This window comes from Eleutherodactylus coqui, chromosome 5, assembly GCF_035609145.1.
Source record: "Eleutherodactylus coqui strain aEleCoq1 chromosome 5, aEleCoq1.hap1, whole genome shotgun sequence".
In the NCBI taxonomy this organism is placed as follows: domain Eukaryota; kingdom Metazoa; phylum Chordata; class Amphibia; order Anura; family Eleutherodactylidae; genus Eleutherodactylus; species Eleutherodactylus coqui.
In genome coordinates this window covers 159913365-159928620 of record NC_089841.1, presented here as the reverse complement: position 1 = coordinate 159928620, position 15256 = coordinate 159913365, and the positions used below count along the sequence as shown (strand labels likewise).

Here is a 15256-nt window from a genome sequence, read left to right as displayed (position 1 = left end):
GGAGTCTGTCATAGGATGGATCCGTTTGGGCTAGAATTACATTTTCCAGCTCCCATAATGGAGCCGAAAATGGAATCTCCCAATGGAAGCCTGATGGCATACATGAATGTGGCCTTATACCATGAACATGCTGTATTTGCTGAAACCATAATTAATTTATCTAAATTAATTTAGCCAATGGAGAACCTGTGCTTGCGTATTAGAGAAGTGCATTCACACAGGCATGGGTTTTTTCCCCTGTGTGCTGTTGGTATTTTTTACTGGGTCAGCAAACGAACCCATTAAAGTAAATTGGAATAGTCAGATGTAGTATCAATCTGCATAAAAAATGCAGATGTAAAAAAATGCATCATGTTTTATCTTGGTTCATATTCAGGGACCAAAACTGCCCATGAAAGTCTAGGAGAGTAGAAAAACCATGGTAGCAAACTGGAATGTTTCATACATGTGCGCTATATTTTTTTTACGTATGTTGCCAAGAGATAGCGAAAACAAAAAAAGTGACATCAATAAAAGGTCAGCTGCTGTTAATAGAGGCGCTTATTGTGCTGATAAGTCAAAGATGAAGATTATTATTTATATATGGGAAATATATATATTTTTATTATTTCCCAGTCACCCCCTTTTTTATCATTAATTTACTGTTGTGACTGTAAGATAATTAAATTTCACATATAAAATAAATTCTGTTATAGTTTTATACATGACCATTTCCCATCATAGACACAAGAGCTGGAGTCGTATCATGTGCAGGGATCTATATGTATCAGGGCCATAAACTATGAAGCTTAGGCTTTAGTCACACAAGCGCTTTTATGCGGCTATTTAGCTGCGTTTTTCCGCCCGGCCGAATATTGCGACCATCTGAGGCATTGGATTCCAATGCGTTTGTTCACATGGGCGATTTTGTGCTGTGAACAATTCACAGCGGGGAAAAATAGCAGATACGCTGCCGATTCCGGCATGCACTTTTACGTGCGTCCAGAAAAGATAGTTCTGGTTCTAGCTTTCGACCAATATACGCTGGAGCATCCCATAGACTCCTATGGGAGCTTGAAAAATCAGGAGGGGGAGGCAGTTTAGCAGCATCCAAAGCAGAGAAAAGCTTACAGGTGCCTCTATTTAAGCATTTGAAGTCATTACGAGGATTTATGGACAAGTTTACACTTCTTATAAAATCACGCTGTTTTATTCTAGAACTGTATGCCTGAAGAAGAACCCCAGAGAGGTTCGCAGGCTCGCTATTACATCATGTATTTTTGTTAGCCATTAAAGGTATCATATCTACAAGATTACGGGGTTTCTCTTCCTGGGAACAATCACATTTCACACTGTACTTCCAAACACCTTGTTCACCTGTCGGAAAATAAATGGCGCAATTAGGGTGGAGACACACAGAGCGGCCACAGATATGGCGGAGGTGCAGCATCAATGTAAAAGAAAACAGCGCTGGCATACAGTTCTATAATAAAGCGGCGTGATTTTATAAGAAGTGTAAACTTGTACAGTTTTTGCAGCAATCATACAAAACCGCACAGACACTAACAATTATTTACAAACTGCAGTGATTTGCAGTAAAAGCACATGTCGGCCTGCTTTATGGGCACATCACTGCCAGGCTGCAACTAGGGCCGTACCCTAATAACGGCAGGATACCCCGAGTCACCCCCTCCTTAGCCATAATAGATACACATGTATCAGAATGCCACACTGGATACACATAACGGATCTATCATTGCTACATTTTACTGCTACACAGTAACAGTCCGGTCTGTGCCAGTCATAAGGCTGGCATTTATATGGGCACCAGTATGGATACATCTCACCCATTAATCATGGCCGGCGGAGAGCTCCCAGGTCTTCCTGGCATGTAGGTAGATGTGTGGATGCCAGCCCCCGGGTACTCACCGCTGCCCCCGCACTGCCCGGCATAGTCCTCGCAGCAGTCGGCGCTCCGGTGACAGTACGAGTCGCAGTAGCACGTGCTCCCGCTGGCAGTAACGCCGCTGCAGGCATTATTCCTCCCCGGGCAACACCTGGGATGTCCGCGCCGGGCGCAAATACAGCGACCTCCCGGGACCTGGATAACCCACACCGAGCAGAGGAGAAGCCACAGCCCGGAGCTCCGGAGCTGCATCCCGGGGCATTCAGGCACAGGCGACGGGAGATTAATGCTATGGCCGGGGCTCCGAGCAGTCACTGTGCCCGCGGGTCATGTGAGGTCAGAGCCGCCTGACAGACCCCAGCTGTTCGCAGGTAGTGGCCGAGCCGCCCTGCTCGGGGAGGTTTATACGTGAGGCGGGAGGAGGCTGCGGTGCCCCCGGCCTCTCATTGGTTCCCTCCCGGCTGGGACCCCCTCAGTGTCCTGGCGGAGAGGAGGAATGCATGAGGGGTCTAGGGCAGGGAGGTGGTCGCAGGTGTGCGAGGAATGTCACCAGGGAGACCAGTGGTCGGCTGGAGGTGGACCTCGGGGGTCCCGCTGCCTGAAGTGCTGCAAAATGTATCTACCAGAGAGAGAAGCGCGCCATAAAGGGAAGCGCAGAAGTGCGCCATAAAGAGAAGAAGCGCGCCATAAAGGGAAGCGCGCCATAAAGGGAAGCGCAGAAGCGCGCCATAAAGGGAAGCGCGCCATAAAGGGAAGCGCAGAAGCGCGCCATAAAGGGAAGCGCGCCATAAAGGGAAGCGCAGAAGCGCGCCATAAAGGGAAGCGCGCCATAAAGGGAAGCGCGCCATAAAGGGAAGCGCGCCATAAAGGGAAGCGCGCCATAAAGGGAAGCGCGCCATAAAGGGAAGCGCGCCATAAAGGGAAGCGCGCCATAAAGGGAAGCGCGCCATAAAGGGAAGCGCGCCATAAAGGGAAGCGCGCCATAAAGGGAAGCGCAGAAGCGCGCCATAAAGGGAAGCGCGCCATAAAGGGAAGCGCGCCATAAAGGGAAGCGCGCCATAAAAGGAAGCGCGCCATAAAGGGAAGCGCAGAAGCGCGCCATAAAGGGAAGCGCGCCATAAAGGGAAGCGCAGAAGCGCGCCATAAAGGGAAGCGCGCCATAAAGAGAAGCGCGGAAGCGCGCCATAAAGAGAAGCGCGGAAGCGCGCCATAAAGGGAAGCGCAGAAGCGCGCCATAAAGGGAAGCGCAGAAGCGCGCCATAAAGGGAAGCGCAGAAGCGCGCCATAAAGGGAAGCGCAGAAGCGCGCCATAAAGGGAAGCGCAGAAGCGCGCCATAAAGGGAAGCGCAGAAGGGCGCCATAAAGGGAAGCGCAGAAGGGCGCCATAAAGGGAAGCGCAGAAGGGCGCCATAAAGGGAAGCGCAGAAGGGCGCCATAAAGGGAAGCGCAGAAGGGCGCCATAAAGGGAAGCGCAGAAGGGCGCCATAAAGGGAAGCGCAGAAGGGCGCCATAAAGGGAAGCGCAGAAGCGCGCCATAAAGGGAAGCGCAGAAGCGCGCCATAAAGGGAAGCGCAGAAGCGCGCCATAAAGGGAAGCGCAGAAGGGCGCCATAAAGGGAAGCGCAGAAGGGCGCCATAAAGGGAAGCGCAGAAGGGCGCCATAAAGGGAAGCGCAGAAGGGCGCCATAAAGGGAAGCGCAGAAGGGCGCCATAAAGGGAAGCGCAGAAGGGCGCCATAAAGGGAAGCGCAGAAGGGCGCCATAAAGGGAAGCGCAGAAGGGCGCCATAAAGGGAAGCGCAGAAGGGCGCCATAAAGAGAAGCGCAGAAGGGCGCCATAAAGAGAAGCGCAGAAGGGCGCCATAAAGAGAAGCGCAGAAGGGCGCCATAAAGAGAAGCGCAGAAGGGCGCCATAAAGAGAAGCGCAGAAGCGCGCCATAAAGAGAAGCGCAGAAGCGCGCCATAAAGAGAAGCGCAGAAGCGCGCCATAAAGAGAAGCGCGCCATAAAGAGAAGCGCAGAAGTGCGCCATAAAGAGGCTCAGACGGGTGTCACATGGGGCATATTTGAAAGATGCTTTTGTCGTGTTTTGGTTGTAGTGTTTTTCCCACAGTGGCGCAGCATGCTGGAAGTAAGGAGTATTGTCAGGCGGTTTTCTCCACAGTGGCGCAGCATGCTGGAGCTATGGGGTGTTGTCAGGCGTTTTTTTCCACAGTGGCGCAGCATGGTGGAGCTATGGGGTGTTGTCAGGTGTTTTTCCACAGTGACACACCATGGTGGAGCTATGGAGTACTGTCAGGCGGTTTTCTCCACATCTGTACAGTATATACATTGCATTGTACAATTACCCCTTAATTTCCACACATTTATACATAAGTGTGTTATACATACAATATAGCATCATTCCACCCAAACAATACAATTAATCCTATGTTTAAGAAAATGATAATCTGCACCCCCCCCCCCCCCGGAAAAAATATTTAGACACATACAAAAAGGGAAAAAAACCTTAATGCCCCTTTTACATTGCCCTTCATTGCAAATGCTATTACAGGATGCCAGTAGGTGACCAGAGGCCTAGGCATAGCCTTCAGGCTTCACATAGCTGCATGGCGAATAGGAACCTTTCACACATGGAAAATTCCGCAACAGCATTATGGAATAATCCCTCCTGCGGAATATTCAGCACCGCTAGCGTGGATTTTGATGCGGTATTGAGAACAGTATAATCCTGCCAGCAATTCCACATTAAACCCCAGTTAGCAGTCTTAGTTTTGGTGGGGAATTCTGGGACTGCATATTCCACAACGTAAAAGGACTCTTAGGATGCCTTCACACTGGTGAACGCGATATCAGGCCGTGGGTGAATAAGGGTCCATGCCAACGGGTGTATGCGTAAACCGCCGCGGGTCATAGTTTTACTCATACACAGCACATACGCTCTGCCGGCAGAGACTGAGTATGAGTCGAGTTTGGCACTGTGCATACCCGCGAATCTGACATCATTGACATGCACAGGGTGATTTATTTTTAATTTCCCCCCCTATTCAGAGAGTGGATGCATATCACAACGCTGACCCTTTTGCAATATATTGTGTATGGACAGCATATCATATGAAGCGCATAGAATGGCTGCATATCATATGCAGAGAAATAGAGCATACTGCGATTTTTCTCTTGTGTACGGATACACCGTGTGCACGGATCAGTGAAAGTCCACTGACTTCCATTGCCAAAGCTTCTTAAAAATGTACACGGTTAAACAAAAGTGACCCCTCCCCACACAGTATCACTACAATCATCATGAGCTGTATAATCACCTCCATACTGTCCCTGAACCCATTATACCAACGCTAACGATAATACGACTATATAAGAACCAAATAATACTGCCACACCATGACCACATATGACCTCCGCATAAAGATTAATACCAACATGCTGAAACTGGATAAAAATCACTACAAAGATTAATATTACTGTTAAGAACACGATTTGTTTGCCAAATACCACTACACCATGATCACATAATAGTACCATAGTGGTGTAGAAAAAAACCCAAACCATACACCAACAGTAACCCCATACAGTGACCATATAGCGCTATATACCAACTCGACACAGGTGCTTTGCAGACCATATAAATGATTACAGTACCTTTATATCCAGTGATCACAGGTGACATCCTCTCTGATTGGAGTCTTTTTCTTCTCTATCGGGGCCAGATGCTATGGTGTCTTCTCCTGGTCACAAATTGTCTACAGGATTTAACACACAGACATTTTTGACTCCTCAATTTTCCAGTCACCTGGCTTTGTTTTCTAAACCTCCACATAATCTTCCCATCTATAGGGCCAAACTCAGTAATAATGCACCTCATGGCATCAATTAGCGGGGTTTTCTAGGAGTGTACTATTGATAGGATTCAGGATAGGTCATTAATAGTGGGGTCTCTTGGCATGCATGCCAATCAGCTGTCGGAAGAGGCCACAGAGCTCAAGTGAGCTCTGCAGCCCCCTCTTAGGCCTGTGACATCATGATCATTAGTTACATGTGAATGGGGCTGAGCTGCAATACCAGGTACAGTCACTATACAATGTATGGCACTGTACCTTCTCTGGACTGAAATGATAGTTGCACTCAAGGCCCATTTACACGCAGCGATTCTTGCTCAAAATTTGTTCAAATGAACAAATTTAAGTGCCAATTGTTCAGTGTCAATGTGAGGGGAAAAAAAAAAAAGAAATAAAAATCGCTCACTTGTCGTTTGCGGTTGTGTAAGCTGACTTTTCAGTCAGCTTTAAAAACCTTGCTGGCTCGCTAGCTGCGCATCCTGTGGGACAACTCCCCGCTTCCCATAAGAGGTGAAGTGCTGAGCGAGAAGCAGACGAGAGGCCCATGAGCCGGTGGCAAGTCTTTCACCTGAAACGCTCTGCACGAGCACTGAAGACCTTAGCGGTGATGTCAGCGCCCATCAGTCATTTAAAAGACTGTCGACCAGTGTAAAAGGTCCTTCACTCAAGCACTATCAACACTTCAATCAGTTAGCTGATCGGTGGGGATCCTGAGCAAGGAGCCCCGGCAGATCAACTATTGATGACCTACACTAATTTAAGGTAAGCAATTGTACAGTCCCTGAAAAGCCCTTTAACCCCTCACTGACTGGCCTATTTTGCAACTTAATGATCAGGCAATTTTTTAGTTTTTGCATGGTTAAGTTCAAAGAGCGATAGCATTTTTATTTTTTAATCATCATAGCCATATGAGGCTATTTTTTGTTTGGAACAAGTTGTATCTTGTAAGGGCTCCTTCACACTGGCGAGGGCGATATCGGGCCATGAATCACAGCTCGATATCGCCCTCGCCATCCATGTGAAAGCCCTGTGGAAGATTTTTCAATCCCCGGCCACCAGAATGCAAAAGGCGACTGCCGGGGATAGGGAGAAGAGCCAGAGAACACTTCTAAGTGAGGTAACTTTTTTTTTTTCTACAACTAGAGCCTATTTTCAGGGAAGGGCTTATATTTCAAGCCCTTTCCCAAAAATCCCTGTGGGGGTTGCCTTCATCCGATTGCTCTCAATGGGGCAGGAGCAGCGCCGGCCCCATTGAAAGCAATGCGATAGCATCGTGGGCCTCTGTCACAGCTGTGGCAGGGCATTCTTTAGTACTCATTGACTTTCAGATAGAGATATCACTGGAATCATACGCGACACTGCGGCCCATTTATCTTCACTAATATGGCCTAAATCTTTTTCCCATTTTTTTTACCATTATTGGGAATTACTGTTAATAGTAAGAAAGCATCTATGTAAATAAGATATTACACCCTTCGTCACTCCAGAGCAGCAGACTAGACAGAAGAGAGCAGCAGTAGTGAGAGCCAGGGACAGAAGAGACTTTAAAAGTGTCAGAGGCCTACTCCAGGGATGTTGCTAGGAGAGATCAGTCCAAAAAAACACCCTGATGACCTGGGGGGCTAACAGTGCCATGGATTCAGAGCAGCGTCTGCGTGAGTGCACTTGTTCCCCAGGACAACGTAACATCCATGGCCAGGGTGGGGTACAGATTGGGAGCATATCTCTCTAATGGACTTCTATGCTAGCGTATGCAATTAATATGGCACAATTAGTTTTGAAGACCTTGCATGGTAATACAATGTAGTTACGTTGTAAGATGTTATATAACCTATTATGTCATGTAAGAGGATTTAAGAGGGGTAGAAAGGCACCTGGTTTCGAGAAATTAGTTGAGACTGATGTGGCGCAGATATCGAGCGGACATTATTGTAGGACGACCACGTAGGATACGTCTACAGCGTGGTAGTGTTCTGTAAGGACACAGCTCCTACAGTTAATGATGCATGCAATACTTATGCTGCAAGTTCATCTGAATGGCCAAATGCCTTGCAGCTGCTAATAAGATAAAGTGTCAAGGCTACCGTATGCATGCAACAGTTAGTTGTGTTGGGTAATGAGACGGCACATAATGCAATCCTACCAAAATAGGGCAAAATATTCAGCTTAGTGTGCTAACTACGGTCCAATTTTTTTTTCAAACTTTGACTTGAAACTCCTCTGTAAAGTGCTAGCCAACAGATTGCTACCCCCATTACAAAAGATTCTATCCCCAGACCAGGCTGGTTTCATGCCTATGAGAGAGGCAAGAGATAACACCACCATAGCCTCTGCCTTATAGAGAAACGGAAGTCTAAAAATGTTGCTCTAGTCACTCTCTCAACAGATGCTGAAAAAACCACTTGGAATGAAACCATACCAACCTTACATCTTAAAAACACCCAAATTGGTGTTAAGCAGCTTTGTAGACACTATCAACACCCTCCCTGCCCCCCCAATAGGTATATTGTTCCTGAAGGCGAATGATATTCTGTGTACTCGTATGAAGGAGCTTAGAGCCTCCATTAGAGCCGTTATAACGGTGGCCCTTTAACTTCAACTCCTCGCTGGTCACCCGCTCTCGTTTTCCTTCTCCATACCCTACCACCACCACCACCACCACCTTTCCTCTTGTTTGTTCAACGCCTCTTATTTTGAGGTGACTCTCTTGCTCTAGTTTCTAATTAAAACTGAAAGTTACCTATGGTAATTCTTGGATAATGATTGCAGTATTTATTTTTACTTCCATTTACTGCAGTTATTCTCTATAAACCTATATTTGGGCTGCAACCAATTATCTGTTTTGCTATGGCTCAGTCTCCTCAGTTTTAATTGGTTGGGATCTGTCATCCTCATCATCCTACTGTGGGTTTGTGTTTTATAATATTAGTGAACCCTTTGTATTAAGTCCTCAAGTGCAAAATACATTGTTAGCAACAGAAGGCAATTTCTGCAGTCCACTATTACTTCCATTATAGCCTAGTTTTCTAACAGCTTATATAAAACATCTTTTGGTCCAAAACATCTGCTATTCTGCACTGAATTATGAGGTTTATGGTATGCATTTGCTTTAGTATCAGTTGGATTGGATCCAGTTTGGGTGAGCGGTTATCTTTTCATTTGTATTGCAGGAACTCCTTCCATCCCATGACATACATGTACATCATATGGGGGAGGGAAGGGATTAATACGTACTATAATTGGTTCAATGGATCATCAAACAATTGTATTCAAACACCAATTTTTCAATTTTACGTTCAAAATTTTTAGTATGACCCAGAAAGATTTGGTAGTGTAACCTCAAATTATCTAAACCTTTGCATTATAGCATCATAGTAAAAAAAAGCCATATACATTAGAATAATGCCAATTTTGGTGGGGTCATCACACTAATACATATAGGGGTTCCAAGTGACTCCCTCCCTACATGGCGGCTGTTATACGAGAGAAAGATTGCGCAAATTGGATTTCAACATGTCCGATCCTTGTGTTCTCAGGGAGTTAAGCATTAGCAGCGAATTTTGGGTGCAGTTTATTCTCCTCTCCCCATTAAAGCACATACACATTTGGCTGAGTTGAGCATGCATCTATAGTGGGGAGAGAGCTGAACAAATATCTAAAACGTATGTCTGGATAGGTACTCCATGAACAGCCGAATTACTATTACTTTTCAAACTATTCCAAAATTTCTACCACCTCAAACAAAGTATTGTGGATCAGGGGGTTGTCTGTCAAACTCCTCATTCTAATGATATGCCCATCCTTTTAGAATGAGTGGATAACATTCACAAGTTGTGTAATCTGGAAGAATCGTCTTACTGGGAACAGAACATCCACAATAAATTCTGTAAAATCTAGCAGCCCGGATAGAGAGGATTAGGAACCGAAGCAGCATGTCCCCAGCATTTTCTCCATTTCTTTTCTTCTGATTTTGACAAACCTGTTCCCGATTTCACCGTATCTGGTTGCTAAAATCTGTACATAATGTGTTGGGATATTAGACTGGTTCCTGATACCATCCCACCCCCTCTGTTTCCGTGCCGGTATTATCAATGCCTATGATGTTGTTTTTTAATGCTTTTGTTGAAAACAAAATCATATGTACGAGTTTAACTATTACAAATGGCACAGCACTCAGGAATCTGTACGGAAGAACATGAATCAGATTTATTAATTTCCTTAGTAGGTTATAATCATTGTGGCGTGAGACGGATGAACTAGAACAGGAGTCCCAGCCCTCTGGAGAAGCACAAACACATGTATACATACAGGCAAGGCATCACTTACAGTAGCTGTAAACAGAAAACGCTTCAAGTAATCAGCTTTAACAAGTAAAAATGGAATCCACGTTTCTTAGGAATGATGGCGCATATATCGCCCCAACCAGCAGTGAAAATATGGTATGTACTTTTACAAGATGAGCCATTCTTGATCCCACTTTGTAATCCTGTTCATGGGATGGATTCCACCGTCATCTTGTGGATTACAATTCCACAGAAACAAATGCACATATGTGACCTTAGTTTATCTGCATTGTAGATATGTAGAGGTACAGGGGAGAGAACTAGGGCATGTACTGTACTTAACATACAGAATAGCCCCATCTTCATAAACATATACACTATAGGTCATACATATAAATTGCTATACACCTTGTATGCCATCCGTATACACTTATCTCTATGTACGCTGTATACACTGAACAGACACTTCAATTTTTAAAAATGCGGTGAGCCATGTTAATCAGCTCGCAATAGAACTATTTTTTTTTTTACATATGGCGGCCTCTTCATTTAACAAAGATGTAATCAATATAGCGATTCTTAAAAGTTACACAATAAATTAAATAATTTCCTAAAGAATGCATAAACATTAGCAGCTTGTAACTAGTCGACCAGGAAGGGGTTAACAAACATCACTGCAAAGGCACATTCTGTCTCCCACTAGTGGCTGCGTCCTAGGAATTAGTTCTTGTAGCTGGAAATGTTCCTCTTATTTTGGCTTCTAGACTATTTTGGCAGAGGTAGTCCAATACCCCCCAGAGAGTACAGATGGCAATTTGGCACAAATCATTTAATAAAAAACAAAACCCAATGCGGGGGTTAACTTTCATAAACACATAACACAGCTGAGGACGACACACTATGGGAGTATACGTGTGTGTATGTGTATATAACATACCTCTTATTGCATAGGAAAATGGAAGATACAGCCTTCAGATTGGAACCAGTGAAAAAAAACTAAAAACCTTTCCACCTCATTGATTATCGTTCTATAGGTTATAGTAACATTCTAAACAATGATTGTTACTGAATTAAAACAGCGGTTTTATAAACCCATAAATTCTATTAAAACAAGCATTAAACCATTCTCTGATATGAGGTGTACTGTGAATTTCTCCATGCTTCATGTACAACACATTATAAAGCCCGGAGGACTTCTAATGGCCAGTTTATGGCTGTAGAGATCTTCCTAGTACACAGAAGGCATGCCATAAACAATCATACACAGCTATTTAATCAATACTACAAATTACATTGTACTACAAGTAATACACTGGTCCCCACTTCAGTTCACCGGTGGTGAATTATATCTCCTTTTTACTTATTAAACATTAATGTCTTAATGACATTACCCACAATGTACAGTAAATGGCTGTATAAAAAGATCATTATTGTCGGCTTCAATTATAAAAAAAACAACAAAACTATAAAAGCTTTTTCACGGACAAATAAAAAGGCTATTGCATGCTAAACCTTGTTAACCCCTTTGCTTTTGGTGTAATAATAAAAAAAAATGGCACTGTAAAAGTTGTTTGGTTGTTGAGAAGTTAAAACCAGAAAAGGAGGATGCCACAAAAGAAAGGGGGATTACGGTATGTCTTCAGGAACTCGAGGCACTAGAATATTTAAGTAGCTTTTAGTGTCTGAATGGACTCTTTGGCACCCTGACAAGATCCTTGGTTTATCACAGTTGTCTGAAGTCTTAGTCAGTCTTCCACACCTTGTTCAGCATCTTCACCACTTCATCGTAGATCATAAAGACAATAGCCACATCAAGACACACACGTCCAAGACGAGGAATAGTCCCCTTGTAGAACCTGCCAGATGAGGTAGAGCAGCCATTAAGACATTTACAGAACAATATTGAAGCAGAACAAAACACAAGTATTAAAGAGCAAGCAGGAAAATGGGGAAGAGACAAAGGGGGTGCATAATAAAAATGGCAAGTTAGGAGAAATAGTCTCAAGCCATTGGACGACATAGCTGAATATGTAGAAAAATTAGGCTTACGCTCGGGGCCCCTCGTATTTGAGGATCTTGTAGGCACAATCCCATGTACTTTTGTATTTATGAGCTTCCAATCCCTGCGGTTAAAAGACACACAATAAATTTCACAAACATTTACAATTATTGGTATGGATGCAATGGAGGGGCACAGCCACTGTATCTGTTTATTAGCATGAATCCAGAAACCCCGTTCCTTACTGGAATCGCTTCCATATCAAGTGAATCATACTCAACAGCCAGTCACATCCATCAGATATTCTATAGGTTTCATGTTTATTCACATTACCTGCATTCTCGTCTTGACCACATCCAGGGGAGTGTTACCAAACACACTGGCCGCTCCAGCAATTGCTCCAAATAAACCAGTAATCAATGGGTTCATTGGCTTGTTAGGGTTGTCACCTGTCGAAGAGGAACACATCTCAGGAGGCCTGGTTACAGAGGACATATCAGTCTTTAACAACCACCTCTCGAAAGAGCCCACAATCTTCTGCATTTCACATGTTAAAAAGGTCAAGTTTTTTTTGCTGACCATAAAACAACATTACTACAAGTAAAATAAAATGATGCATTTATACTACACAGCTTCTGGGGCAGGACTGAAGTACTTACAGAAATCTGCAGCCTGAGGAGATTCAGGATGTCCACATACACATTGGATGATTACTTGGTCCTGCTAAAATCAATGGGTTTGGCTGACATTCATCTAATGTGTATCGCAGCCTGTAATGATTGGGTTTTACATTGAACTTAACACAACATGCAGAAAGCTCCATCCTGTTTCTGGTTGCAGCTGCAGGAAGCCAAAATGTTATATTTTAGATCTATGTCTATGCAGCATGGCTCCAATGCAACAAGTCACTTGGGTGCCTTTGGCTTCAAAGTTTAACAATCTAGGGGTCAAATGATATTCTTTGGCCGGACTCACACGAGCGCATTGTATAACGCTGTGTGAGCCAGCCTAGTATCGCATATGGCAGCGATCTTGGACTTCGCATTATGCATAGTCGTCTTTGTTCCTTTTCAAATTTCCTGCTCTGTCGGTTACAGAGTAATCAGTGCTATTGCATATGTAGCGCGTTTATCACATAGCCATAGAGAACAAAAAGGCTCTATCATGCATAATACGCGGTAAAACAGAACATGCTGCGATTTTGTTTTTTTTATGCACATATTATACGCAAGTGTGAATGGATCAATGAAAATCAAAGTACTTCCATTGACTCCATTTACCACATATTATGCACGTGTAATATGTTTTTAAGTTATGTTCGTGTGAGCCCGCCCTCAGGCTGCTAACAGGAGCTCTGCATATACATTATTAGAACCCAATATGGTCATGTATGACCAGCAACCTTGCTGAAAATAAGACCCTGTAGTTAGATACAAACGAATGAAGGGAGATGCATAGTTTTATTATAGTTTGAGTATAGTGTGTATCAATCAGAGCTGAGGACCGAATATAAAAAACGGTCTGCAGATTATAATAGAGAGTGACTTTTAGGTTGCATATACTACAGCTGAATTTTAATTTGGGTGGATGCAAACAGTGTTAAAATGTCTTAACCAATTGCCTTATAGGGATTGTTTACAGCTAGTGGAAATGCTGAGGATTTTCCACCATGTAAAATTCAGTGGCAAAATCCACAGTACTTCTGCAAAAGAGAGTCAAAATACAGACCATTGGTGCAGATTTTTACTAGAAATCAGCTGTGCCCCCACAGAAGATACCGTGCTCCGATGGTACGGATTTTGAGTCCATTTTGGATGTGGAAAAGCTACGAAATCTTCTGTGGAATTTTCCGCTGTGGGATTTCCACCGCATTTCCGCTACGTGTGAACATACCCTTAGTGATGGCTAATAATTCTTTTGTATTCTACAGTCAATCTTTCCCATTTTAAACATCAGATACAAGATATAATTATCATATTTCAGTCCCAAAAGAACCAATAGTCAACATCCATCAACCTCCATCTTTAAAGGGATTGTCCAGTTGTAAACTACTGATGGCCAATCCTCAGGGAAAAAAAAGGTCAGCAATAGTAGATTGGCAGGGGTCCATTTCCTGCGACCCCCTGCTAATCAGCTGTATGACAGGCTAGCATGTTTTTGCGCTGAGCTTGGTTTAACAGGCAAAGTTCCTATTCATTTCAATACCGCAATACTGAGCTAAGCCACTATAATAAGAACAGAGCCGTCCAGTTCTTGCACAATTCAGTTTAGCAATTAACCCCCAACAAACTATTATTAATGACTTATTGTGTGGATAGGCCATCAATAGTCTACGACCAGACAACCCCTTTAAACCTAAATATTGTGTGGTCTTCCACGTAAAACCAGCAAATGTCTCCCAATATATCAATCTCGTGCAGTACTGGTACTAATATACCATGCTACTAGTTCAATATACGACTGCCCAAGCCAAACTATTTGTAAATGAAATCTCTGAGTGGGACTATAAACGGATGTAAATACGGTCACATTGTTTAGAAGATTTCTACTTCATTAACTTTCTACGACCTAGATGGAGTGAGAATTAGCAGAAAATCATAAATTTAGCTCCATATAATCTAATAAACTCACCCCTATTGTCACCAACTGAGTATCCCAACTTCCACAAACCCAAGAGTTAACAAAAGAAAGAATCAATTACTAGCAAATTGCTTAGCAATGTCCTACTATACATTAGTATTATAAATGTGTTATGGACTTTTTATCTTCCCCAAATGATGCCCAATTCTCCTTTCAACTCATAGATAGGACTGGAACCACCATGATAGAATCCTTCTATGACAGATACTACTTGGCAAAATATCCACTAATAGCAGTAAAACAGACTTAAGTTAACAGAAGAAAAAGTGTGGATAATCTCACTCATTACACTAATTTCAAACGGGCGAGTGCGATATTGGGCTGTGAACTTCGGCCCGATATCCCGCTTGGGAACGTGCGATTTCCCTGCAGATGAGCGGAGTGTTTCAAAAACACCTTGCATCACTTCAATCTCACATCATGTGATGCTTTTGCCTAGGCAAGGGGTTCCGAACATAGGTCATGCGCGATTTTTTTTGCAGCGTGATGCGGGAAGGGGGGGTGGGGGTGGGGGCAGGGAGGGAATGTTTATACAGGCAGATGCATCGTGGGCTCGTTTAAACGAGAAATCATTCAGTATTTCACAATCACTGTATAAG

At 43.7% G+C, this 15256-nt stretch overlaps 2 protein-coding genes across 2 annotated transcripts in view; both read right to left on the bottom strand.

The window, feature by feature from the left end:
- Positions 1-2262, bottom strand: part of LOC136627973 (somatomedin-B and thrombospondin type-1 domain-containing protein-like) — a 71072-nt gene extending 68810 nt beyond the window's left edge. Inside the window, exon 1 of the mRNA XM_066603530.1 lies at positions 1909-2262. Coding sequence (XP_066459627.1) covers positions 1909-2137 — 229 coding nt within the window. The 5' untranslated portion in view covers positions 2138-2262. The remainder of the gene's footprint in view (positions 1-1908) is intronic.
- A 7653-nt stretch (positions 2263-9915) lies between these two features.
- The window catches only part of SLC25A1 (solute carrier family 25 member 1), a 47271-nt gene continuing 41930 nt past the window's right edge, over positions 9916-15256 (bottom strand). The window contains exons 7-9 of the mRNA XM_066603528.1: positions 12351-12466; positions 12068-12141; positions 9916-11874 (exon numbers count right to left, since the gene is read on the bottom strand). Of these exons, the coding sequence (XP_066459625.1) occupies positions 11760-11874; positions 12068-12141; positions 12351-12466 (305 nt within the window). The 3' untranslated portion in view covers positions 9916-11759. The remainder of the gene's footprint in view (positions 11875-12067; positions 12142-12350; positions 12467-15256) is intronic.